General features: G+C 42.7%; 1 protein-coding gene across 5 annotated transcripts; it reads left to right on the top strand.

Moving 5' to 3' along the window:
- The first annotated feature begins 109 nt into the window (after positions 1 to 109).
- TSC1 (TSC complex subunit 1) lies at positions 110 to 27,647 on the top strand. 5 transcript variants are annotated; one of them, XM_027739350.2, is made up of 23 exons: positions 110 to 252; positions 7,339 to 7,401; positions 8,460 to 8,635; positions 9,488 to 9,591; positions 10,230 to 10,382; positions 12,105 to 12,249; positions 13,245 to 13,399; positions 13,693 to 13,766; positions 15,224 to 15,402; positions 15,855 to 15,964; positions 16,190 to 16,313; positions 16,694 to 16,809; positions 17,128 to 17,200; positions 18,539 to 18,637; positions 18,731 to 19,298; positions 19,537 to 19,580; positions 20,197 to 20,363; positions 21,219 to 21,401; positions 21,742 to 21,852; positions 22,335 to 22,457; positions 23,428 to 23,612; positions 23,719 to 23,880; positions 24,616 to 27,647. In XM_027739350.2, the coding sequence occupies exons 3-23, from the start codon at positions 8,530 to 8,532 to the stop codon at positions 25,100 to 25,102; spliced, it is 3,468 nt and encodes a 1,155-aa protein (XP_027595151.1). In that variant the 5' UTR covers positions 110 to 252; positions 7,339 to 7,401; positions 8,460 to 8,529; the 3' UTR covers positions 25,103 to 27,647. The 5 variants fall into 5 exon arrangements, with proteins under 5 accessions (XP_027595151.1, XP_027595150.1, XP_027595148.1 ...); XM_027739349.2 differs by having other exon boundaries at positions 111 to 252; positions 16,697 to 16,809; positions 23,425 to 23,612; XM_027739347.2 differs by having other exon boundaries at positions 111 to 252; positions 23,425 to 23,612.
- The last annotated feature ends 84 nt before the right edge of the window (positions 27,648 to 27,731 follow it).

Raw genomic sequence — 27,731 nt, 5'->3', positions numbered from 1 at the left:
CCCCCGTTCACCCCCGCACCGCGGCGGGGAGACCCCCGTGAGGCGGGAGGGACGCGCGGGGCGGGGAAGGACGGGGGGAGAAGGCGGGCGGCCAGCGGGGGAGTGAGGCGGTGAGGCGGAACTAGGTTTGGCGGCGGAGGGATCCGAGGGGCGAAGCGCCGCGGTGGGAGGGGGAGGCAGGGCCAAGATGGCGGCGCCCTGTGGGCCGAGGGAGCCCGGAGTGGTAAACAGCTGAGGGGAGCACAGGGACAGGTGAGTGCGCCGGGCCAGCCCACGGCCCGGGCGACACCGCGGGCAGTCGCGGGGACGGAGAGGAGGAGGCAGAGCACAGGGACGAGCGGGGGAGCAGGGAGAAAGGGCTCGAGGAGGAGAAAGGGAAGGGGCCGGGGGGATGGGGAAGGCAGAGGGGGGATATTCCCCCTCCGTCCACTTTCCTGCCTCACTCCGTCCCGTCTCCTTCCCCCCAGCCAGGCTTGCTCTGGGGCGCTGCCTGGAGGGCTGGGGGGGTTCTGCCCCCCCCCTCAGGGTCCCCCCACCAGCCCTTTAATTGTGCGCGGTTCGTCGAGAAAAGGCTCAGCATCCTCCGTGCAAACGCTGAGTAAACGCTTGCAAAAGCGATTTTCATGCTTGCCCTGCGTCGCTGACTCGCTGAGGAGGTTCCCCCGTCCGGGGTTGGGCATTAAATAAAGCAGTTGGTGAAGTCTGTCCCCTCGGTGAGGAAGGCTTTTCTCATTTCCTTGCTCGTGGGTAGGTAATGTGAAAGTCAGGATGTTGTTTACTTCTACAGTAAAACATTTTGCTTCCTGTTATCACAAAGAACTTGCGGGGCTGCAGTCCTGAAGTTTTCACCCTTTGTTTGCTATGGATGCAGCCTCTGTCATTGTTTTATCAGTTTAGTCAGAGCTTCTCTCCTGGCCGTTCTGTGTTGGTTGTTTTTTCTTTTTAATGAGTCTTTTACAAGGCAATGAGTGAAAGAAAGAACATGCCTTAAAGGAATGTATGATTCAAAACCCATGGAAATGACCCAGAAACTGAGATCAGGTTTCCAAAACTGTTTCCAGACCTGCTGTTTCCAGAGAACCTTCCAGTGGATGCTAATACAGGTTTTCATTCTTTGTGTGGTCTGATCCTGCAGTTTCCTGGCTTTAACTCCTGGGGATAGTTGTTAGAAATCGGTCAGAATTGAAGCACTACTGAAAGTGATCCTGTTAAGTGGAAAAATTCCTCTTCTATTTATATGTGTGAACAGCTAGAAACTGAATCTAGGAAAACTCTGGAAGTTTTAATAATCACTGCAAACACTGGGAATGAATCTCTGTTGACTTTGGTAAGCAGCAATCAGATACTCTGCTTATCAGAAACAGCTACACCACGTTTTAAGTTTTAAATAAAATCAGGGGCTTAAAATCCTTTGCTCAGTAAAACAGTTTTTTGCTTTGTGTTTGTTTGTTCATTTGTTCTGGATTTTTTAGCAGCCCGGTCAGCCCAGTCCTACATTTCCTTTATGGGGAATTGTACAGACTTACCCAGATGAAAATGTAGTCAGAATATCTAATGTGTCATGAGACAGGCTTTAATTAAAATGATTTTATCTCTGGCTATGTTTAATCCTGGCACCTTAACTCTTTGTTACTTGAAAATTTACTTTTATGGTGGCTAAAAAAGTAGCATTTTTAAAGGATTCCCATGTGAGATACACTGGCCAATTGCAGATGTTTTGGTGTTGGAACAAATATTTGTTTTTAGTAGCTATTTGTAGTTTTAAATGGATCCTGGCTCTTGTTTGGAGCTGGACTGCTGGGATGTTGACTTGTACTGATTCCTGAAATTCTTCCAACTGCCAGACACCTACTTGTTAGTCCTGACAGGAGCTGGGGATGTGATTCCCAGTCAGTCTCTGTACGAGCTGAATATGTGCACACACCCCTGTGTTTATTTTACATTTGAAAAAGATATCTTTTCCTTTATTAGGAGGAAATTCTTCCCTGTCAGTGTGGTGAGGCCCTGGCACAGGTTGCCCAGAGAAGCTGTGGCTGCCCCATCCCTGGAAGTGTCCAAGGCCAGGTTGGACAGGGCTTGGAGCAACCTGGGCTAGTGGAAGGTGTCCCTGCCCATGGCAGGGGGTGGAATAAGATGATCTTTACTGTCCCTTCCAACCCAAACCATTCTGGGATTCTCTGCTAACAAGCAAATTAAAATAAATCGGTGGTGGAGGCAGGGAAGGGACCAGATTCTGTGGCATGTTGCAGACAGGTGGATATTTAAGAAAGAATGTTACAGCTTAGATCTTGATCTGGTATGTGGCTGCTGTATTTTATTTTCATGTAGTTTAATAAACATAATGAGGACAAGTAATGATGTTTCCTTTGTTAGCATAAGCATTTCTTTGGGTAGCACGTTAAGAGTAAAGAATTGCTGTCATTTTCCTGGGCATTATACACGTTTTGTTTTCACTTTAACAGTTACACATCATTTGCTGCTGTTCTGTGTACTGCTGACTTTAATTCTTGGAGTAGTTAAAATGCCTCAGTGAGTACATCAGATAGTTTGCAGTGATTTCAAGGTTTGCTGAATTGCTGCCTAACTCTGTGAATATTTTAAAAGGTTCCTCTTGGGGGCAAAAAGAAAAGTGCTGCAGAGATTTAGGAGTCTCACTGCTTGTGTTGGTGCCAAGCCTGGAGCTTTCTGTTCACCTGTTTGTAGCTAAAAAAGATTCCTTAGTTGGACTTACTTTCCTTGTGTAATGTTAATTACATTGGTACAGAAAACCAGGGCTTGTTCTTATTTATTTATTTGCTATTAATATGTGCAGTTGGGTGGAAGGAATGAAATAATTCCCTAATTCCATTTAGTAGCTGGCTGGTTAACAGGGCTCCTGCCAAAGGGTGAGGTGTCAGCCCTGCCGTGTTTGGGCTTTCTTAGACATGGGTTACTTTTAAACAATTTTCCCTCTGACAGAAATTTGATGAGTAGCAATTAGCAATAGTGTATTAGCACAGCAGAGAGTCAAGAAAATCTTAAAAATCGCTGAGTATGAGTTTTTTCTCTTTGTTTGGGGTTATTGGACTTTTGTGATCTTCCTGTTCCCACATCAGTTAAGCACCTGTAACAAAGTGAATGTATTTAATATCGAGTTATAACTATAAATAATTACTGAGTTTAGGAACTTGGATCAGATCTTAAAATAACCAGAAGAATATTTGTTATTAGAAGCCAGACACCTTCATTCTTTAAAAATGAATAAATAAATTAAATTGATTGTACTGTCAATTGTAGTGATCAGTTTGAACAGAGGTTTGGAGTTGTTATTCCTGGGTGGTGAGAAAGGGAATAGTCAGCTGCTTGCTTTCCTGGGACACCAGTGGTTTTTCTCCCTGCTGTCACTTTTCATTCATTGCTTATGTCACTTCTGTGATGGCAGTGTTTACTTTAACTGTGGGGAAAATATAAAATTGAGTGTTGTTAGGAAACCTAAAACAGGCTTTGATTTTGTGTGTTGGATGGGAGGGGGTGAGGCTTGATCCTTTATGAGCAGCATTTCAAAGGTTGGAGTGAAAAGGACTGCTGTGCTACCAATCTGAATTTTTCTTTGGAAACAACAATTGCTGTAAAATCCTTCTGTCCTCATTCGTGGCTTTTGCCAAAGCAGCACCTGAGCACCTGAGCTGACCTTACCTGCAGTTGAAATCAGGTGGAAAAGTGTAAGTCTGGAGGTTCTGCTCTCATGGTGGTGAAATCCCCCTTTTCTCTTGGAAGGGGAGGGGGAATAACCATTCACTGCCAGCCCCAAATTTAATTTATGATTAATGAGGAGAGATAAAATGCTGGTGTTGATCCCCCACCCCCAGAAGAGGTGCTTCTGGTGTGTGGATTTGTGTGTTGTTGCAGCAAAGGGTGTTGTGGGAGGAGGGTGTGTTTGTGGTGTGTGTCCCCCTCCTCCCCACCCTCTGAGCAGCATAACTGGCACTACCAGCTGCTTTTTCATTTGGCTTGAGATAAAAATACACTGAACAGAAGAACATCTTCTCTTGACAGAAATACTTACCGAAGTCCTAATCTTTGGGAATACTCTGCTGTTTCTTTCTCTATTTAGCCTTCTGCAATTAATAATTTTGTAGTCCTTGCCTTTGTCTCGAGTTTGTAGCTTAAACTGTTTTGTGTTGTGGTTAAATTAGCTACTGAAAAAAACCCAATTTAAAATTGGTTCTTGGCTTGTTGGCTTCTCCTTTTCTTTCTGTAAGCTGGCTCCAAGGCTGTATTGGTACTTAAAATTAATACTTTTTACTAAAATTTGTCTTTATGAGAGCTCTTGAATATAAGAATGAAAGCTCTTGAATATAAGAAGTGCTACTGCTATGTCTTCCAGTGAAATGAAAATGTTGCATTTCAAAAGGTATTTAAACAGATTTATTTTACTCTTTATGAACCAAGTGCCAGGGATCTTTCATATAAAACTAATTTAAAAGTTAGTGAAGAGTCAGTGAATCAAAACACATGGAAAACTTACAGACTTCGTTCTAATCCTGTTAGTTCCAAGTATGGCTGCAGGGATGTGGAATTTCTTCTAATGGGGAATGATTGCAATATCTAGGGATGGAAGCATCTTGTAACTATGTATTTGAGCAGAAAGAGGTGGTTGTGATATGATACTGTAAAGATTTAAGGGATATCCTGTTCACCACAGATGTATCAATTCCAGATAAAAATTACTGTGGCATCCAGTGGAGGATCTCGCTGTTTCACAAGGTGGTGGAAGTCCCTTAACCTGCCCTGTCCTTATCTACAAGATTTGAAAATCACATCCCAAATTCCTGGTAGGACTGTGATAAATCATTCTGACACCACAGCCCCTGGGAGCTGAACTTCATCTGCCAGAACACAGCGTTTTCTGACTGGAGTTAAAAGCCTGTTGCCTGTAAAGTAGTTACTCAGCTGTCTTTGCTGAAAAAAGTGGGATGAGATTTAAGGCTGTTGCTGGAATTTCCTGGTTTGTTCATTTGTGTTGGGCACAGCAGAGCCAGTGTGATTAGAGGATCTCAGTCTTATTTAGAATTTCACTTTAGAGGAGATCCTGCACTGAAAAACCTATGATTTAATTTTTAAAATTGCAATTATTTATATATAGTGGGGGGACAACTTTATACCGGTTTAGTGTAACTTCAACAGATAAAGTTGCACCTATTGAAGTATTTGTGTGTAGTATTGTCCTGGTTTGGAGTGTGGTTTGAAATACTTTTATTAATATTTCAAATATGGGCTTTTGCAGTGGAGACTGCTCCACTTTAAGGTACTCCAGGGCTTGATTGACACGTTTAAATAAACGATGCTGGATTTATTGGCACAAGGTCACTCCAGCCATCTGTTTTAGTTGAGGGAGCTTGGGAAATGATCCGTTACCTCCGTGTGTGTTGTTATCAGGACCGAGCTGGGTTATCAGCCCTGCTCTTATCTGATGGCAGCCTTTGTTTCGTGCCAGCACAATGGCACAAATCCTCTTACCTGCTCAACATTTCAACTGGTGTTTTTCCCCATCTGTCTGCAAGTGTGTTGTTGAACCTGACTTCCAGACCCCATCCAGAGGGTCTCCAAAGGTGTGTTTCTTGATTTCGTGCTGTAGCTTTTCCTCCGCCTGTGTCAGAATGAGCGAAACCTGCTGTCCAGGTTTTTACTGGTGTGACGAAGATATAATATAATAACAGTATTACTCAAGGAAAATAGGAAATAAAAGTGTTCTTTTCACTGGTGGGGGGTGGGGGGTCAAAGAGAAAAAGTGTTGACAGGGTTTTTATGGGGTAAAAACACAGAGACCGGTGTTCACGCTGCTTTAATTCTCAAAACAGGTTTTGCTTGCAGCTGGCCTGGGGGTGTGGTCAGGCCTCTCTTTTGTTAACAAGACTTTAAACAACTAATTCAGGCTGCTTAGGGAGCTGGTGAATCTATTGCTTCACCATAGCTGAGACTGTGTCCTGATAGAAATGGAGGGATCTGTGTCAGTAAGGCCTTTTTGGTCTCAAAGGTGGTGTTGTCAGAAATAAAGGAGTAGATTCTCTGTAGGGAGCTGCTTTTCCATACGTCCCTCTGAGTGCAGTCTGAGTGTCTCAGTAGAACTGTCATTGAGTCAATTCAATGTCATAACAGTTACTAGAAACTCAAAAAGCATCTGACTCCTGAAAAGGAGTAACAGAGTGGAAGGCTGGCTCCTCAGGTTGCACGGATGAGTGGCTTCAAACTTTTTGAAAGGATGGTGTCACTCTTTGGGCATTGTTTGTCTTCTAAACAGCAAGTGCTTTGAGGAAGAAGTTGGGAGTCTGCACAATGTAGAGAAATAAAAAAACAAAACAGAACCCCAAACCACAGCAAATCCCAGCTCTAATTTTGTGGAATCTATAGTTTGTAAATCCATTCTGGTTTGAGCAAAAAGTAACTTCTCCCCCACTTCAGGTTGCTGGTTTTTTATTGTAAGTCTTGCTTACACCACCAGCCAGTTTTAAGTCTGAAGGTTTAAGGTCTTGCCAGCATCAGGCTTGGAAAAAAATAGCATTTAAATCTGAACACTTCAGTGACCAGACTGTGCTGGCTGCTTGTACATGAGCTTTTATTTGGACTGTGACCATTGAAAACTGAGGGTGGGGTGTTTTGTGTCCTGAAATGGTGATTACTGGAACACTACAGCAAGTCAGTCCCTACTGAAATGCCTGTAGTGAGAGTGGTGCCATATTATCACCTTTGAATTTGCAATCCATGCCAGATTAAGTAAGCTGATGTCTGGTAGCACTGAGAGAAGTGACCTTGGGCAGTTCTGCAACTACAGAGTGATATGTTGCAAATGACAAAGTTTACTGGTGGCCACGTTAACTCCTGCTGGCCAGTAACATTGTTAAGTGTGAGTTTTCAAGAAGGCAATATGTCTATAAGTAATTAGAACATTATTTAAAATAGAGCACTGAGCTATGTGGTCCTTGGCTAATGCCTAACAATGTTTTGATTAGAATCTAAAGGCTTAAATTAACTATTCTAGGTTCAGAATAGAGGAGGATTCTTTGTGTGTAAGATTTTACTTATCATAAATACAGCTCTTCAGCAGCTTGTGAAGGGTCACAGTACAAAACTAGAGTCTTGTGAAAACCATCTAGTTGGAGGCAATTGCACAGCTTAACCTGTGGACAGTTCTGGAAAGGGCAGCTGTGCAACACCTTTTGGTGTTTTTCAGACTAAGGGCTGACTTTTCTCATGCAGGAGGGATGAGGTGCATCTGTAAAGAACTGAATGCTGTTCTGACTAGACACAAAAAAATAAATTGTGCCTTTTCTTGACCTCTTCCTGCTTTTTCTTTATTAGTGATCATGAAAGGTGTGTGGCTGACAACACTGCAGACAGAAGCTCAGCTCGTCCACAGAACAGGTGCTGTATAAACCATTGCAGTAAAAAAAAGGATTTTGTGTGTAAACTTGGGACGTGTCAGTCTTGCCTTCCATGGGGGAAGTGAACAATGTGTGCTGGCTGGAAACAGGAGGGAAAAGAAACCCTTGCTGATAAAATTAGGTGTGATGTGACACCAGATTCTTTCTGCCACTGGAAAAGGTTCAGCACAGGATTTTTATGGATGAAGAAAAAATGCATTTTGTGGTAGGTAGATGTGACACCTGAATCCCTCTGATGGTGGGACATGGGAAGAAGCCATAAGAAGCCATCTCAAAAGCCTGAAGAGGCTCAGGTTTGTTCCCACTTATTACTGAGGACCTGGCCAGTCATGTTATCTGCACACTGTTGCTTTTAATACTCTACACAGTTTCTGCACTGCAGAGTTTTTAGTGTGTCATTCACCACTCACACACGTGAAAAGAAGGTGTGTTGTGCTGCCCAGCCTGTGGTTTGGTGTGCCCAGGGTGGCCAAGGGCAGCAGCTGCAGTGACCCTGACTGAGTTTCCCAACAGCTGCAGCTTGGCCATGTTTCAAGTCTTAAAGCCCAAATCTGTTGGTGTGAAACAATGCAGAGCCCAGGGCAGCAAATTCCTGATCTGGTCACAGGGTTGGAGAAGGATCTGGAGGTGTGTGTTTTCTCCAGAGTTTAGTTCACTATGCAAAGGACTTGAAAGGTGGTTTGAGGAGGAATTGCTGTAAGAAAGCAGGAATGGAGGAATGGACCTTAGCCTTAGTTTACTAAGCTGGAGAACAAATTAAAAAATATGGTAAGAGAATGCTCTGACAGTCTAGGTATGATTGCCAAGGTCTTCTGCAAAACAGATTAATGTCTTTTTGAAAAAGGGGGAGAAAACCCTGCTAATAACTCATTGTTTTTTTGGAAACTCTTCTCTTACAGCTTCTATTGCAGGTGTGCAAACTCAAGCAATCCTTTCAGTGTGAAATGGGCAATATTGCAGAAAAGAAATAGGAGAGATGGGAGATTTAAGATGGAAAAGGAAAAGTTCATTCATCTGGTTTTTTTTCTTCTCTCCTAGTCTGGTAGAGAGACACCAATGAGGAACTTCCTGAAATTTTAACCTCCACATTCATGTCAGTACGTGCATCATGGCACAGCAGGGAAATGTTGGTGAGCTCCTCTCAATGCTGGATTCTCCAATTCTGGGTGTCCTGGAAGATATAACAGCTGCATTCAAAGATAATCTCGTTTGTGGTATGTATGCTTTTATGTAATTCCAGGAAGGGTTTTGCTTTTACACCAGTAAAGGTAGAATAATGTGGTTTTTTTCTATCAAACCCTGCCTTTGCAAATGCAGCTTGAAAGAAACTCCTTGATACTTGGGTTTGAAATTGCTTTAAGGATTTAAGCTTCTCTTCAGTTCATTTTGCTTAATGGCATGGCTTCTGGAAGGTCTGTTATGTAATTGTTAAAATACTATTAGAGGATGACTGGCTTTTCCTGGGGCACAGCCTCAAGTGGGAGCTGATGAAACTTTCTTTGTCAAGTGTATCTAGAAAGAATTAGGTGGCATCCACATTATGAGAACCAGTGGGATTTTGTTAATTCAAAAAAAATAAACAAAACAAAGCAAAACAAAACAGACCCAGACTTTCTGAAAAGTGATTGCTGCTGTTAAGGCATCACTTGTGCTGACAGAGCCTTTTTAGAGCTTGAGAGCTCTACCAGTGTCCTTGTCCCTGAACTTGCTCTCCTTTATCTGCTGAAGGGAGAGAACATAAAGTTACTCCTGAACTCTTTACCTGTACTGGGTAAGATACCCTTGCAGTTCAGCTGCCTGTAGGTTTTTCAGGTTAGACAGTAATTGTTAGTTATTACAATAAATGGTTGCTTTCCCTGAGCCAAATGCAATTGCTGGAGTGGTTTGGAACCAGGAAATGTAGTCGAGAGGTCTCCTTTTCCCAAAGGTCTGGTAAACACCAAGTCCTGCTTCACGTTATAAGTTGTGTAATAGTTGTTTAAAAGTTCTGCAATGTCCCTGTAGCAAATGCTTAGTTTTTAGTGCATTGAGAGGTTTTTCCCTCCCTTTTTCCCCCAAACTGACAGACCGTGGGCCTATGCTTGTCAACAACCTGGTGGACTATTACTTGGAAACCAATTCTCAGCAGGCACTGCATATCCTGTCCACGCTGCAAGAGCCTCATGACAAGGTAAAAACAAATCTATAATGTTATGGCAGATTTTAGCCTGGCACTGAGCAGCCTTTAAATAGCACCTCTTAGAACTCTGGGGTTCTGGGCTGGTGTAGAATTACCTTGCTGTAGAGATGTAGTATCTCTGTAGTAAGAGTAGTTAAGCTTTAAAAAAAGTTCAAAGGTCTCCGTTTCTTGAGTTGCTTAAACTGACCCAATTAAGCAAAGAACCTCTATAAAGGAAAGTTTTCTGAGGACTGATGTTGTCTCTTTGCAATGCTCCTGCTGCTTGGTCAGTCCTGGATGTGTTGGCCTAAAACAAATATGGATATTTTGAGAGCAAGTAAGGATTTTTAAATAGGTTGGGAATGACACAACAAATTGGCTGCTGACCAGATTAGTTTTTCATTATTTACTTATAAACATTTCCAAGTGCAGTGACTTCTGGACTGACTAGTTTGCATTTGTCTACCAGCACTCTTACAGTTATTGCTGGGTTTTATTTCCTCTTGGATCCCGTGTCTTTGTAAAATGCCCATAGTTTCCATCACTGACAAAGGCAAACTGCTGAATGTAGATTGGTGAAAAAGAACATACAGCAATTAAATGTAAATACCTTTCCTTTTTCAACCACTCTCTGCAAAACCCTTTATCAGCATCTACTGGACAAAATTAATGATTATATGGGCAAAGCTGCTACTCGTTTACCCACTCTCTCTCTGCTGGGACATGTGATAAGACGACAACCATCTTGGAAACATAAACTTTCTCAAGCACCTCTCCTACTTTCATTACTTAAATGTCTCAAGGTAAGAACTCTCAGTGTTGTCCATAAAACACCTGATGTAAACGTACATACTTGCAATGCAAGGCATTTGATTTGTGTTTTGGTGTCAGTTAAGCCACAGTGGAATTAATGTGAGCTAAATACCTTGTGCTGATCCTTTTATTGCTGACAGTCGTGTTTCTAAAACCCACTGTCACTGTGTATCTGTGAGTTAGGAAATTTTATTAAAACTTTTCAAAAGTAAGTTAAAGAGGGCCCCTGGTGAAGTTGATGGGTGTCTTGAACGTGAACTTAATGAGAAATACAGTAATTTCCCATTGGTGCATTCTGAATTTGTGCATTTGTGAATTTGTGTAAGGTAGTGTACTCTACTTGCAGCTTAGGTGAGCCATGCAATAGCTCATTCCATAGTGAAATTACCTTGGAATTAGCAGACTTTTCCTTCTTAGCTACAGACATGCTGGATTACAAGGACATAGCTGTTTCCCCATGCTTTGGGGTTTTTTTTTTCCCATCTGCAAGTTTATCAGTTATAACATTTTACAGTACTGCAACAGTGAATAAAGAATGGAAAATGCTTTGAGACCTAGAATGCATAGTCAGTAATGGAATTTAATGTGGTAGTGAAGAATTCACATTAAAATCACATTTAAGTGCATGATGTAGCCAAGTGCCAGTGCTCTTCAAAACAAAACCACTGATTTGTAACTGCCAAGGGAGCAGCTACAAGTGCTGTGACTGGAACTCCTGATGAGTTCTGCTACCCTTTGCAGTGGGATTGAGAGAGGAGTGAAGTGAGTCAGAAAGCTGGCAGGAGTAGAACAGAGATGTGGAAGTGCTTGGGATGTGTACAGAGGAATTGGGACGGACAGGAAATGTGCTGTAATAGTTTATGTGTGACTGAGGTAGACATACAGAGGAAGAAAAATCCCTGACACTGAATATGTCCCATCAGCCCTGGTGGCTCCTGGGAGATACCAGAGCAGCTGGTGATATCTCCTGGGAGATACCAGATCCAAGAGCAGCTCAGTGGCACCTTACCTCTGTTCTGTACCCCCTGTGCTGCCAAAGCACAGGAACTACCAAGGAAAATGTGCTTTAAACTGGGGAAACAAGTGGGGACTCCAGTTGGAAAGAGTTTGAACATTTTCTGTGTCCTATCCTAAAATGTGATTCCCTGATACTGTTCCATGTAGCCAAAGGCTTTCACTGACACATCCCTTTCTCACAGTCCAAGCCAAGGCGTTGTAGCATCGTTGGATTATTGCTGGGTGAAATATCCAGCAGGCAGAGCCATCAGCCAGGTTAAGAGGAAAGCTTTTGACCCCTGTGTTGGTAACTGGCCAACACCCTTGAACACCCTGATCAGATGTGCAGTTCCTGAGGCTCTGAGTGCTGTGTGTTCTCAGCTCTGGAAAGGAAGGAAGGCGACACATAAGATGCTTCACATACCAGTAATTTTATTTTTCTACTCGGTTGTGGAACTGTGGTGATGTTCCCTTTTGAACTAAGGCAAGTCTTTATGCAGGAAAGCAGCAGAGTAGGAGCAGCAATCCAAAATCTTGGAGTTGTTCCGGATGAAAAGAAAACCGCAGTAATCTTGGATCATTAAGTTGTGGTAGGGTTCAGAGGGACTGTTTCAACAGAGAACTTTTTCCATGATGATGACTCAGCGTTCACTTCATCCTTGGAAAAAATGAAGTTCAACACTTTTAACTAATGCAGGTTTTTTCCCTTCTTGCAGACTGACACAGATGTAGTAGTACTCACCACAGGTGTCCTAGTGCTAATAACCATGTTGCCAATGATTCCTCAGTCTGGCAAACAGTACCTTCATGATTTCTTTGGTATCTTTGGGCGTCTCTCAGCCTGGTGCTTGCAGAATCCAGGTGAGATTTCAACTTTGTTGCATGCAGTTGTGGTTTAGCAGAGTCCCTGTGACTTGTATGCAGTTCTTTTGTGAGGCTCTTAATGGTCTGAGGTTATTTAAACACAGAAAATGATGTGTTAAGCCCACAAGCTGTTCTGTTCTTCAGTAGCATCTGGGAGTTCTTTGCTCAAAATTCAGAAGTCTCTTAGATTCTTCCATGTGGTGCTGTTACTACACGAAGTTTCATTGAACCAAAATGCTACCCTGATGACAGTGAAAAGCAGAGATTGATCTTACTGGATAGAGAAGGGAAAATGCTACCATTTGAGGCAGATATTTGGGAATTTGAGATTCCCAGATTAAATGGGGAGGGGAAAGAATCAGCATATGTAAGAGTTTATTTTAACGTGCAGCTAAATATGAAAGTGTTGGTAAAACTGGTCTTCTCATTTACAGCCTTGGCTCTGCTGAATTTGTTGAGAGGGGTCTGATATCTAACACTGGCAGTATCTGTGTGTGTGTCTCATGGCTGAATGAACAAATGCTGTGTTAAGCACATAGAGATGCTATTTAGAGAGCAATTCTGCATTGCAAGTAGGATTGGAACTTTAAGATGGATAGTAAGATTCAAGTCTGTACTGATTGCTTTTTGTGGATACAAGCTTTTGGTTTTTACCTTTGAGGTAAAACAAACCTTAGTTTTCCTTTTTAAATCGTTCTTACCAACTCTGGCTCGCTGTCTAGAGGGGTTTTGGGTTTTAACTTGAATAAAAATGTGTGCTTTGAGAATGACAGGACACTTGTAATTAATGGTCCATTTTTGTGTTTGCTGTGAGCTGATGAATAAGTGTTGCCTGTTTTCTGAGAAGACTTCACAGTTTCACTAGGGACTGTTTGTACCTCAGAAGACTTGTCCCAGCTAACGTTTCAAATTTAAAAGTTCTTTTGTTTGCATTCTTAGGAGTTTTGTTCTTTCCTCCAATGTAATGAAAAAGGTTTAACTACTTTTTCCAGGTCACGTGGCAGAGATTTATCTTGTCCATCTTCATGCCAGTGTTTATGCTCTCTTCCATCGTCTCTATGGAATGTATCCTTGCAATTTTGTCTCCTTTCTGCGTTCTCACTACAGTATGAAGGAAAACTTGGAGACCTTTGAAGAAGTAGTCAAGGTAAAATGCTGCTCATGTGTATATATCTGACACATAGCTATATAAAGGCAGGTATTTGCCAATTGAATACCAGAAATTTGCCAGTTTAGCTGAGGGCTGCTAAACAAAACAGATTAAAAATTGGACTGAAAGCTCAGTTGGGAGCAAGATGAACTCTTGAAGCCATGATGTGAATTAGCTTTATCTGTTAAATGCAACATTCTGAATTATTGGGATCAGTGGTTTTCTCACCAGTTTTGTGCAGGTCAGTGCTGTGCTGATAACACATCCCTCTTCTTGCTCTTCTCCCCCAGCCAATGATGGAACATGTGCGAATTCATCCAGAGCTGGTGACTGGATCCAAGGACCATGAACTGGACCCACGAAGGTATATATATATATATATGTTCACTCTGCTCATAGGAAAGGCTCTAAATGAGCAGCTTTCAGTGAGGTTATTGCAGGTGTGCAGCAAAACCTTTTCTGTGTCAGCAGCAGTGTGTGCCCAGGGTGTTTTGCCACCCAGATTGAGAGGCACACCAGGTAAACACGTAGACTTTCTTCATCCCAGCTTACAGCTGGATGAACAAGCAAAAGCTGTTGTGAAAGGCCATTAACAGCAGTGTTGGGGTTCTAAATTCGTTTTGTGTCTGGGATGGAATCTGTCTTCTACTAAACAATTGACTTTGTCTTGTTTTTGTGACTTGATGATCAAACATCCTCATAAAGTTCTAAGAGTTTGCTTATAATGAATAAAGTGAATCTACCAGGACACGCTTCATTGGCTTAAGGTTTGGGTCATACTCCTTTTGGTTTGTTGAAGTATTTGGGATTTCAGTGTTTAAAATGGCTTCAGTGTGTCTTGTTTTGGTACCTAGATATTGGTTCATTTAACAGATCAGTTCTTTTAACAGGTATGTCTTAACATTATCAGCTGTATTAGATTTCTTTAGCAATAGGCTCATTTGCCTGCAGCAGCACCACTTGCTGCTTTTCTCTTGTCTCCACAGGCCCAGCCACTGAAGAGGAGAATTTGACTCTTGTTGCTGCACTGTAGTGCTCTTGCCCTGCTTTTCAGAGCCACTAGGAAATCACTCCTAACTGGGAACCCATTGAATGTCACAATGCTCAGTTTGGCAGGGGGGAGGGTGGCACCACTAAGGAGCACAAAATTGGCACAAAACTACCAGTGGAAGCCTTCTGATTTGGTATCTTGGACATAGAATATCTTACTTTCAAAACCAACTCAGCCTTTAATAGACAGCCTTCTGGGCTTTCTCTTCTTTACAGTGAACTTCCATCCCCTGAAAATATTGGGTGGATCTAATCTGGCTGCTTGATTTAGTGAGGAATAGTTTTCAGGATGAAGGAGGTAGTAATATGATATAAAACCCTAAAAAACATTCCCCAAACTTGGGAGGAAAATCACAGATCTGAAACTGGCATTGCAGACGGTGTTTGCTTAAATAATATAAGATTCCCTCACTGCTGGCATGTCTAAATTTTGACTACCAACATCTGAGTCTAGTTGAGCTGATTTCTACAGCTGCTGAAGCTCAGGATCAACCAAGTCTTCGTATGCTGTTCCTCCTTTCCAGAGTGCTCCATGGCAGACCTTTGTGGATCTCTGTGTCCAGGCTGTTTGTCTCCTCTTTGAGACCCCCTCTTACAAGTCATCTGGTTGCAATTTCTGTGTGGTGCCTTGTTCCAGTTTGGCTGGGAGCATGCAAAGCTGTCTGGAACAAATGAGCCATCCTACAAGCCAATTCCTCCTATGTCCAGGGACTCTTTGTTTTTAATAATCATTGACTAACTTACTCTTTTGGATCCAAAAACTGTCTGCAGGTGGAAAAGACTAGAAACTCATGATGTTGTGATAGAATGTGCCAAAATCTCCCTGGACCCTGCAGAAGCCTCGTATGAAGATGGTTATTACTCTGTGTCTCGGAAACTCTGCACAAGCTTAAAACATCATCAAACTGACCCCAGTGCCAGCTCTTACATTGACATACAGAGCAGCTATGGTAAGACCTGTCTGATGGCTAATCAATACTCAATTGCTGGAGGAAAACTGGCCCTAGAGCAAAAAAAAATAAATCTTACTGATTTATCCCACACAGTCTGATTCTTAGGCACCAGAAAAAAACCCATCATTTAAAAAAAGACATATATAGATACATGTGTTGTACATATTCACAAAATTGCTTTTCCACTACCTCTTCCTCCCCTGCCTTCTCCATCCCAAAAAAACCAAACCACCCTAAAAAATAAAGCTGTTGTATGCAATATGTTCCATAGATACTTCTTTAAGCTGGAAGAAAAGTCTCTTGTTTGCTACCTACAAATGTCTGTTTTGAATGGATTTGAAATGCTTTGGTTAAAAACCTTTAAGTCCTAGCCAGAAAAACCATGGAGTTGTATTTGATGTGTTGGATACTTTTAAATTTTAATTCATTATTTTTTTTAAAACTTTCAGGGACTTCTACCCCGTACTCCACTCCTCGGCTAACACTATCACAAATGCCAGGGCAGCTACCTCAGATCCTGAGCCCACAGTCCTCGAGGCTGTCAACTGAGCCACAGCAGGTAAAGCAGAAGATGAAGCACAGCAACCTTTCATACTTTGCACTTCCATAGTTTCTCGTGACAGCCTTAAAAATTCACATTTCTGACAAGTGCTGTGAATTCTTCAGTGCTTTGTGTACGTTTTGGATTTAATCCCCACCTGATTTCCTGTGTGAGAGCCTGGATTTGGGTGTTTCCCGTGTTCCTTTTCTGAGCTCTGATGTGTGTTTTATTGCTGTGGCACAGGTCACCATCTGGAGCCCTTCTGCAGTGTGTGGTATGACCACCCCACCCACTTCCCCTGGAGTTGTCACATCAGAGTCATCCCAGTCTGCATCACAACCTTACAGCAAAGCTTTTGGCACCTCTGGTACGTGCTGAATTTTGGAATTTAGGCTTTCAAGGTTTATCATAATGGAAATTTCTGGCTTTAAATTTTACTGTCAGCTTCTTAAATGGGAATGATGCCACACCATGCCATTTGATAGGCTTGAGTTGTGCCTTCTGGGAACTCAGTACCTCCTCATTTAGAGCAATGCTGATGCAAACACGGAGAGGGGAAATGCAAGAATTCAGTGCCAAAGTCTGAAGCAGCCTCTTGGAAACTGTGCACTTTCATATTGATAAACAGTTGAGAGAGATTTAAGTAAATGGTTGAGATAGTGTTTAAACATACAATTCTTCACATGAAATAAATCAGCTGAAAGGAGGAAGGGGGAGCCTGCTGAGAAAACTTGTGCTCCTTTTCAGCAGGGGGGAAAGGAACACCTTTGGGAACACCAGCCACATCTCCTCCTCCACCCTGCACTTCAGATGACTTTGTGCATGTTTCACTCCCTTCAGCTGCTGCCACGCCTCCTAAAAAGGTATTACAAAATTCTTCTGCCAAACTAATCTGGTTTTTTTTCATTGACTTGCCTTATATGCAGTGACCATAACTGAGAAAGAAAAAATCAGAGTGACTGGTTCATAAAAAATGCTGCATTTCGTTGCAAAAACTCATTTTCTTCTAAGTTTAGACAACTATTGCCACTTCCAGTTGCACAGTTTTCAGACTTCTTACATGGGTTTGCTGTTTAAGCCATCTGTTTGCAGTAAAGTTCTTTCTGTGAAACTGTCCAAGAGGTTTATTTCCAACAATACCTAATGCAAGTAATGTATTTCGGGTTTGTTTTGTTTTTCAGGAGGACAAACCAGATCCTGGGAGGCCTTTACTGTACCGACAGCAAAATGTCATAAACAGCGATAAATCATTGGGTAAACTCCATTTTCCTCTCCCCATTACTTGTTGTAAACAAATCTGGGTTTTATTGACACATGTTCCAATTCCCAAACACTTTTCCACAGGTTTTTATCTTTTTTTTTCCCCCCGAGTTCTTTGTAGTTCCAGGATCCTGCCTTAACTGTGATTCAACTTAAAACCTTGTGATGCTTTTGATTTCATTTTAACCATTCACCTTCAGAAAAGTAGCTTGCAGATTTTTTTTTTTACCTGGCTCTCATGCATTCTTATGCATGTTTAAATATACAGATCTACACTGAAGGCTGGAAAAGGATATTTATTTTTTTATAAAACCTGATTCTTTGAGGATGAATTTTTTTAATTAGAAGCAGCAAGTTGTATATGAAGTCTTACTCAGTGAAGTCAGTTTTATGTCTGGATCAAACTGTAAGGATAGATATGATGTTCCCTTTTAAAGGCTTTTGGAAAAACTTTGTTTCCTATCTACAATTGTATTGCTGTATTTGAACCTTTTATTAAAGTCCTGTGGAATTTTGAAATCAGCAGTGGATGGTTGAGGAACTCAACTTTTAATAGGTAAATCTAGATTCCATTTTCCATTCTCTGTCATCTACATCTGTGACAGCTGTAGGAAGGGATTTTAGCACTGTCTTTGAGACTTCTGTGCTGTGAATCTTTACTGCCTTCAAAGTGGAGATGACAATGAAATTTAAAGCTGGTTTTCCTTGGTGTAGTCGTGTAGGAATGCTGGAATCTGAACTTTCTGAATTCCAAGTTAAGAACAGGCAAAGTTTTTCCCTGGGCTCCTGTTCTGTGACTTGAGCTGAGTGTGAGGTTTCTGTCCTGGGTGCTCTGGGGTGTACCCCTCTGGCAGCTCTCTCTGAGTTTTGATGAGTAGCCACATGTTGGCAAGTTTGTATTACATCAGATGGCTAAACTTCCTTTATTCAGGCAAGTGCTGTGTCCTTGTGGAGCCAGAGCAGAAGCTGGAGGGAGGTTAATGTGAAGGTGGAAGTACAGCCACGCTGCACATGAACCACCTTTTTTATTCTGGTTATTTAATGGGTTAAATTGCAAACAGCACATCCTTACAGAGGTTGTGCAATAGCAAATGTTAAGCTTACAAGATTACATTTTGGGATCAGGGCTGACCTGTGACTGATCAACCTGGTTTCCACATAGAATGGAACAGCAGTCAAGTAACTTCCTCCTTTGAGGAAGCATCTGAAGGAGGCACAAGCTTATTCCAAGGATGTTGCAGCAGTAAAAGACTTGTGTTTTGTGCTGTGCTAAGGCTGGAGGAAACAGCACCTGAACAACTAACTTTTTGGTTTTCCTTTCCTTTTTTTCAGACATACCCAGTAGTAAAAGTTCAGTAACCTTAAGTGATCTCGCAGAGTTTTTGGGTGGTTTGTCGTTCGAAGACAGCGCTGAAAAGGACAGAGAGGAAGGTAATGCCTGTCACCCTTACCTACATCTGGGCTAAGGAAATGTCTGTAATGCTGAAATACAAGGTGCATAATGGTGCTCCCCCCTCTCCTCAGATGCAATATCTAAAGAGATCTCGGAGATCACGACTGATGCTGAACACATGGTGCCTAGAGGAGGGTTTGACTCCCCGTTTTACCGCACAAATGAAAGTCTGTCAGGCTCTCAGAAGAAAACCCACTCAGCCGTCTCCAGTGTGCAGGGACACAGCCAGACCTCTGAGCCTTTAACATCCCTGGACAAGCCTGGGCCTGAGAATGCACGGGAAACACCCAAACAAACGTTTACTCCCATAGACAAGCCCTGTGGAGGCTCTGGGGAAAGCCCTGCTGGGAACAGGGAAGGAACCTCTGGGGAGACGAGTATCCTCACTCCCAGCCCGTGCAAAGTACCAGCACAAAGAAGGGTGGTGTTTGGGAGTGGGCAGCCTCCCCTCTATGAGCACCTCTTCGAGGTTGCATTACCAAAGACTGCCTACCTCTTTGTTGGCAAGAAGACTGAGGAGCTGCTAAAGAAAGCCAAGGGAACCCAGGAGGATGACTGTATGTCCTCGACTTCTCCCGTGGAAGTGCTGGACAGACTGATTCAGCAAGGAGCAGATGCACACACTAAGGAGCTGAACAAGTAGGTGACTGAAAATATTACTTCACAAACTTTCTCGTTACTCCTTTTTGTAGTGGCTTAATTTTAATAGCTGTGCCTGAAAAGGAGCTGCACAATTCCCCCATATTCTTTTTATACCAACTGACCTTAATTGTACTTTTACTAGGCTGTAAGCTCTTCTGAGGTGCACATTGTATTTTAAAGTGACTTGCAGAGTGTTTTTTATATTTAAACTTAATGCTGCATTTTCATTTTTCAGACTGTCTCTGCCAAGCAAATCTGCTGACTGGACTCACTTTGGAGGTGAGGAAATTTCTCATGTGTTTTGGCAATCTGTTTCTCTATTATTAGACTTGCTTAAACAATGACCTGCATACCTTTTGTTTGTGTTTTTTATAACTAATGCTGCAAAAGCTGGTGCCCTCCATTAAGTCATGGTTCATCTGCTTAGCAGATAGACAGCTGTGTTCCAGTGAGATGAGCTGCTATTTTTCATCTTGGAAAAGTGTAAACTGCCCTCCCCACAATTCTAGACACTTCTGCTTTTGACCATTTCAGACCTGCTGGGCTTCAGAGTGGTGCTGATCATCCAACACATCCTTCCACCTCCTCACTACTAGTTGAATCTAAAACTGGTGATTGTTTTTCTTGCTGCTTCACTTGTGTGGCTGTCATAGTTTTGTGCTCTTAGGCTTCTGTGGTGATGGTGAGCTTGGCTTTTTTTCCTTAATAAGAGGAGGAATCCATTTGAAACGCACAGACGTGTCGCTTTGGGAAAAATGTTTACAATTTGAAGTTTGCGTCAGAGGTCAGATAGAGCAGATGGATTTTTACATCTGATTTTTTACTTCAGAAAACACTTCCCGTGCGTGGAACAGGCCCAGTGCAGTCCAATAAGCTCTTCTGTGTCCCAATCCAGGTTCTCCCCCTTCAGATGAGATTCACACCCTGCGGAACCAGCTGCTTTTGCTGCACAACCAGCTGCTGTACGAGCGCTTCAAGAGGCAGCAGCACGCCCTGCGGAACCGCCGGCTCCTGAGGAAAGTCATCAAAGCTACAGCTCTGGAGGAGCACAACGCTGCCATGGTGAGCAGGGACCCAGCTCTAGCACTGATGGAAACACACTGGTGCTTCACCAGTGTTAATTGGTCCGGCCAATTAAAAAAGAAGCCTCTTTTCTCACCTTTTTGAAGTCAGTGTTTGTGGAATGACTCGTGCGCCGTCATTAAAGGCTGTAGTTTCTAATTGACTTCAGGCAGCTGAATCAGTGGCTGCCTTCATACTTGACCCCTGCCAGCATTTGCCTATGGATAATGTTAAAGGCTTCCCTGTTAGTGGAGCAGTTGTTCAGTGCCTGGCTAGACACCTTATTGCATATTTAAGGAAGTATTGCCCCGGTTGAGGAATAATAGCAAAACCTGAAAACTGCAGTGTTCTTTTCCTGTTCACTATGATAGAATCTGAAGTTTTAAGTGCATTGAAGGATGTCTCATTACAGATTTAGGTGTGTTTCATTCTGTATTTTCATACTATAGCTAATTCCATCAACAGTTTCACTTTCTGGTGATTCACTGCAAGAGCCAAAAGTAGACTTCGGAATAGATTTTGGAAGATGAACTGTTGTTTCAGCTGTGAAGCCCAAGTCCCTGCTGAAAGCATGAGAGGCAGTGGAAAAATATGTTACTGCTCCTTGTGCCTTTGGATGTGGCTGTGAGTTTTCAGCCTGTCCACTCTTATCACCATTTCATCTCCTTTTCAGCCAAAATCAAACCAAACCCCCAAAGCCTTAAGAACATGCTCTATATAAAGTGTTCCGTGTGTGGAAAAGTGTTTGCCTGCCCTGCTGGTAACGGACAGCTTTGCTTGGCTGGTGCTTTAGGACAGGTGTTCTAACTCATAAGCAGGTGCCTTGTCTGATGCTTCATGTGGGATTCTTAACAGAAAGATCAGCTGAAACTACAGGAAAAGGAAATCCAGGCCTTGAAACTGAGTCTGCAGAAAGAACAGGCAAGGTACCACCAGTTTCAGGAGGAACATGATAATATAGTGGCTCAGCTTCACAGCCAGATCAGACAGCTGCAGCACGACCGGGAGGAATTCTACAACCAGAGCCAGGAATTGCAGGTATGAAGCATGAACAAAATTGTTGTCTACTTACTGGTTTTAAAAATAACCTTCTTAATAACAAGGCATGAAATATCTGAGAGAATGCTGTACGTTTCTGTTAGAGATATTGTCTTAATTCACAGTAAGGCAGTGCACAATTGGAAGTGCTTTTATAGTTGTTTTGTCCTGTCTTAATTTTGGAAATAGGAAAAGGCAGTGTCTTGCTGGTTTGGGGGCTTTCACAAGGGCTCAGTATAACTTGATTTCCAGTGCTGGGGGTTACAGCTTTCCAGCCCTGTGCCCTTGCTGTCCTTGGTGAAGTTTCAGAACCTGAGTAATTTTTTTGTCACTTGAACAGACCAAGCTGGAAGACTGCAGGAATATGATAGCAGATCTGAGGTTAGAATTGAAGAAGGCCAACAACAAGGTGTGTCACACTGAATTGCTGCTTAGCCAAGTTTCTCAAAAGGTAAGAAGAGTCAGTGTTCCCAGGGTCCCTTTGTGTCTTTCTGTTTATTTTTTGCCTGATAATTTTCATCAGGTGCTTTTTCTTTCTTGTTCTGAAAGAAGCCTGTGCTTAGTTCTTTAGAGTCTGATATTAATTACACAAAAACAACAAAGAAAAATGTATTTTGGTGAAGAAACTCTGAACTCAGTTCAAGGGCTTCTGAGTCTTCTCATCTTGGTTGCTTTTTCCACAGCAGGAATTTGCAGATTGAGCATTACGAGCTTGTATTAAATCTTGACAACTTGGAGATCTTATGTCAGAAGTTGAATGGAAATTAGAAGTTCTCTATGAAAACTAATTTAACACTATTTAGGATGCATTTGATTCTGGTCTTTGTGTCCCTCCTTTGTAAAAATCCCCTGTGAACACAGTGCCTGTCAGCTGTGGCTCTCCTGCTGACCCATCCATCCCAGTGTTGGATCCTGTTCCCTTTCTCCTTCCAGCTTTCCAACAGCGAGTCAGTGCAACAGCAGATGGAGTTCTTGAACAGGCAGCTGCTGGTTCTTGGGGAGGTCAACGAGCTGTACCTGGAGCAGCTGCAGCACAAGCACACAGACACTACAAAGGTATTGCAGAGCTGCAGGGAGGGCTTTTGGGGAGGCTTCACTTGAGGGCATCACCCAGCATCTCCCAGCCTTGGGTTCAGAAGGAAATGCCTCATAACTTAACAGATAACTTTGTTCTGAAATTCATTTTCAGGGATTTGATTTTGTGTTTGATCTGTTCAGATATCTGTGTGCCCTGTAGGTTTAAGGAATATTTTCAGTGCCCCTTCTGAAAGCTAAAAAGGGGTGGTTGGGGTACACCTGAGATCAGTTTTAGCTACTTGATATAAATTCTTAGCAATTTTTTTTTCCAAAGGCCAAGACTCTACTGTGCTTGTAACGTAATTGACAGCAGATGGTTGGTAAAGTAATGTAGTGCAATAGTGCCAGAATCTGGAGAAAGATCTTAACCAGGATTTTACTGGTTTTCATGAGGTGCTGCTTTAAAACAAACATCTTAAGTCTTCTCACTTAGTCATTTTCCTATTAAAAGTTAGTAGTAGCTTCACTAAAACTTCTGTGGTTCATATGGTTTTACTTCCTGACTTCAAAGAAACCTTTTTTTAATTAGAAGCAAGTAAATTACACAACAATATAACTGTTTCTGCGTGAGAGAAAGTAATTAAAGAAGGTGAATAATAAGCCAAAAAAAGGCTTTTACTGCTGTTTAATGAACGTCATGTTGCAAAAAATGGATTTAAAATGGAGTTTGTCTATTCTAATCCAGTGCAGAACTGGCAAGTTTGCTTTGATGAAAAGAGCTTTTCATAAGGAACATTAATGTGCTAATAAATTCCAGTGATGTGTAGTTATTTTAATAGTGTACATCCTCAGCACAGCCAGTTTTCTATATCTGTTTTTAGAAGTGCTGCTTTTATTCTATCCTCCTTTAAAATGTGCCTATTTATAACATCAGAAACATGTCTGAACATCAGTAAAAATAACACACTATCAAATTATGCTTTAACATTGTGTTGTTTGCTTCGAGGAGGTTGAAATGTTGCACGCTGCCTTTCGGAAAGAACTGGAGAAAGCAAAGTCCTGTGTTCAACAGCAAAGCCAAAGGCTCGATGCTTCCCAGAAAAGGATAGCTGAACTGGAATCTCAGCTTGCAAAAAAGGACCACCTCTTCCTGGAGCAAAAAAAATACCTGGAAGATGTCAAAATCCAAGCAAGGTAGGGGCTTCCTGTGTAACATTTTAGCTGTGCTTTCTCATATGTGTTATCATAGTTGAGGTAGAATCTGGAGACATTGGACATTTTGGTTTCTTTTTCTGTTCAGAGGTCAGCTGCAAGCAGTAGAAAGTAGGTACAAGGCCCAGAAAAGAATCACACAGGCATTTGAGCTGGAGATCTTGGATCTGTTTGGCCGTCTGGAGAAGAGCAGCCTACTGAAAAAACTTGAAGATGATAAAACAGAAGCAGCTGAAGCAGCAGAAGAAAGGTAAGTGTGGTTATGTAAAATAGGCAGGACTCATGAATGTTGGTATCCTTGTGGGATTCCTAGCACTTGGATGCATCACCCCAAAATATTTGTGTTGCTCCACCTTTTTGAGATTGAATATGTTTTTTCAGGACTCTGCCCAGGTTACAGGGAGTCCTTGACAACACTGGAAGTGCTGATGAAGTACTTCTCAGATAGCTGAACTGTTACTGAAATTTGAGAGAAACCTCACTTTAATCTACAAATTGTTAGGCAGTTGTTCAGTGTTTGTTTTACATCTGTCTGCCTAAAGCATCTGGGTAGTGCTGTACTTCCCTTCAGATTGTGCCTTTATTCCTACACCAAATTCTGCCACAGCATCAGGGTCATCCCTTGCACTGCCAGCTTGTGGTGATCACTGTGCTTGGGTTAGGTAAAGGAAAGACCTCCAGTCCAAGGAAGATGTACAGAGCTCTTCCTTTGCTGTAACAGATCAGGATCCAGTTGCATTCTGCTGTGGGATTATTGTTTTGGACTTAAAGCACTGGGTGTTGCAAAGCTGAGTGTGTGACACTTCTGGTTACCCTGTGTCACTCCTGCTTTGCCACACAACTATGAAAAGAAACCTGTTGAAGTACATACTCAGTAGCAGAAATGGAAGGTAATGAAAGTAAGCTGCCTTGGCCAGCGTTTCCCTCTCCACTGTTTAGTTGTTATGATTTCCTTGACACTGTATCCTCTCTCTCTCCCAAACAGGGTGGACTGTGGTAATGAAGATACAGTGGCAGGAAACAGTGAAGAAACCATTGGTAGAAATGGAGAGACCAAACCTCCCAGCACTCGAGGCAGCAGTAGCAGTAAGGGTGGCAGCAGCAGCGAGCTCTCCACCCCAGAGAAACCCCAGAACCAGAGGCTGAGCAGTCGCTGGGAGACATCCGTGTTGCTGGAGCCCTCATCCACTGTCCCTCTGACTGTAGGTTCACTCCCCAGCTCCAAGAGCTTCCTTGGAATGAAGGCACGAGAATTATTTCGCAACAAGAGCGAGAGCCAGTGTGATGAGGAGGGTGTGACCATCAACAGGCTGTCTGATGCTCTAAAGACTGAACTATGTAAAGATCCAAGCATGGAGTCGAAGGCCCCTCCGAGCCCCGATAACCTCAGCCTCTCGCCCAAGCTCCAGGAAAGCAGTGTTGGACAGCTTCATATCATGGACTACAATGAAACTCATCATGACCACAGTTAAAGAGGAAGATAGTCAATCAGTGTTATTTTCATATTCTTGGCATAGAACAGGAGGCGTGAGTGCAAGTTTAACTAAAAGCTTTTATGTTTCTTTGGTCTGAGCAGTGGCTCATGCAGCGGAGCAGGATCGATGGCCAGGAACGGAAGGAGGCTGCTGAACGAATGCAAAGTGGATTTTTGGGTCTGGAATTGAAATGCCCAGCCTAACTCTTGCTTCTTTCTCCAATTCAGTCCTTAGCAGCGTGTACTAATTTGAAGGGACAACTGGTAGCATTTGCAAGTATTTTTGCCCTTTCTCCCTGTCCCCAGTTGAGTGGCTGCGTTTATGAACTTGAGTGCAATATGAGGCCAAATTAACATTTGTGAGTCTACTCTGAATGCTTTGTATTTCCTTGCAAGCTTCCAATTTAGAGCAGTTGGTTGTGCTGCCTGTCCAGGTGACTTCGGTTCCTTTCATCCTGGAAAGAAGCAGCACTAGAATTTCCAGTGCATTCATCCAAGGGTCTCTGTTTTGCCTGTCCATTGTCCCACATCCCTCAGTCTTCATTAAGTTGGAGTCTGATTGAATACCCAAATGTTTAAAGATACTGTACCTCTGCAAAATGATTCATTCACCCTAATTCATGATCACTGTTTATATTGTCCTTAACATTTCCTGGAAAGTTACATTTGAACAGACAAAAAGGAACTGGAGCTTGTAATGCAGAAGAGACCGTAAATGCTGAAGACTTGTTAAAACACTAGCTTCTGATCTTCTTGGTATTTTAAGTGTTTGCCTGACAGACTGTTACTGACCTCAGACTGGTTTGTATGGGAAAGCAATTGGGGTGGGAGAAGAGGGAAAAGGAAGCTTTACTGAAGTAGGGAGAGCATGCAGAACCTGGATGTAGAATTGCAAGCTTATGAAGATCTGCAGAGGAGGATTTGTTTCTCTAATCAGAGAAATGTGCTGCCTGATCCTCCTTCACAGTTCTGCTCTTTGTTCCTGGTCTGAGCAAGACCACCGTGTGTTGAGTCCAAGCAATTGGCTTCGTTCTTCCTGGGAATGCGTTCAGAATATGGTTTCCTTCGAGTGCTCTTCTGCTCAGGCTGCAGCACATTTTTCAGCTCAGCAATGTCAGTTTGGCTCTAGGTCTCTGCCCTTCACCCTCATCCTGCTTCCTCAGAAGGCAAGGCTGAGGAGGAATCCTGTTCAAACTGGGAATCAGAATCCTGGTGTGAAGCCTTTCGATGTTAATCAAGTCAATGATGAGCCTTCTGTGAAGGAGGATTTTGGGATCAGGGCTTGTCAGTGGTCAGACTCAATCTCCTTCGTGACAGAGCAGAGCCTGCTGTTAGGAAGGCAGAGTGCTTGTTCTAAATGTTGGATGTGTCTGGGGCCGGGTGTGCTCGGACACATCAGGCTTCACCGTCACCCTCACACGTGGCCTCTCCTCTGAAACAGTCTGTGGGTGGCAGCTGCTGTTCAGGAATTGCCTCACATAGAAATCAAGTCCAAGAACACTTGCATTTGTAGTTCAAATCCCTTCTTAACCCTGATAGGAACGAGGCTGTCAAAACAGCTGGCACTGTGCTGGCTTGCTCCTGACAGGACTTTCCCCCCCGTTTTCCGCTTCTTCCGTAACACCCAGGGTCTAAATACATTTCTGCCTGTCTTAAATTATTTTTCCGTGTCCTTTGGGTTGGTCAGTCGGAGCCCTGAGAGTAGAGGTTGAACTTCAGTGGTTGTGTCCAAGCTTGACTCTGCATGGAATAGAGAGTAGAGAGTTGGTTGTAAGTGACAGACTGGTTTTGTCGACATGTCTTTAGCCTTTCTCAGACTTAGCGGTAGCAAACGTGGTAGCGTGTGTTTCGGGAAGATTTGGAGGTTTCCTGCCCCTTTCCCCACCGGATCCCAGCCCCAGGAGGGAACGGTTTGCACATTGCCCTGATGGGCTGGGATGCTGGACAAGCTCATTCCCCATCCTGCCCTGCCCAGCCCGGGGGTGTATCCGGCGTTCCGAGGAGAGGTGGGTTTTGTGTCGGTTACAAAAACGCCCTGGCAGTGACTCAAGCTCGTTGATAAGGTGACTTTATTCTTCTTTTAAACAGGATTTTAGCACCAGGATAGTAATGGAAACCACTTTCGGTTTGTTTATGGACCACAAAGATTATGGAGGAACAAAATTTTGCAATTATTTCTTTTTTTTTTTTTTTTTTTTGTAAGTCTAAAAATCGTGGATCTGCTGTATGTAGTTAACTTGCAGTTTGTTTGAAGGGGTCCCATCAGTGAAGTGGAAACAGATTTTTTTAACTGACTGCTTTTAGTTAAATCTAAAATTGCTGTCTTTGTCAAGTTAATCTGTTCCCTGCCTCGCTCTTTGTAAGCATGTTAAACAATCCACATTAAATGCCATAAATATGAAAAACGAGGAAATGGTACAATCGTAAGCTAAAGAGAACTTAAACCAAAAGGAGGTTTTGCTGTCCTTATTAGAATGTTCTAAAATGTCAAGGCAGTTGCTTGTGTTTAACTGTGAACAAATAAAATGTATTGTTTTGCACTACTCTGCGTTAAATTCCCTGCAAGCCGACCTTTCTGGGACCAAAAACATGCAGAAACAAGTTCAGTGTCCAGACATCTTCCCAGT

Source organism: Pipra filicauda, unplaced genomic scaffold, assembly GCF_003945595.2.
Source record: "Pipra filicauda isolate LSUMZ 115617 unplaced genomic scaffold, ASM394559v2 scaffold121_size3267253_pilon, whole genome shotgun sequence".
Lineage (NCBI taxonomy): Eukaryota > Metazoa > Chordata > Aves > Passeriformes > Pipridae > Pipra > Pipra filicauda.
Note: the sequence above shows the minus strand (reverse complement) of the source record. Positions and strands in the feature narration are given on the sequence as shown.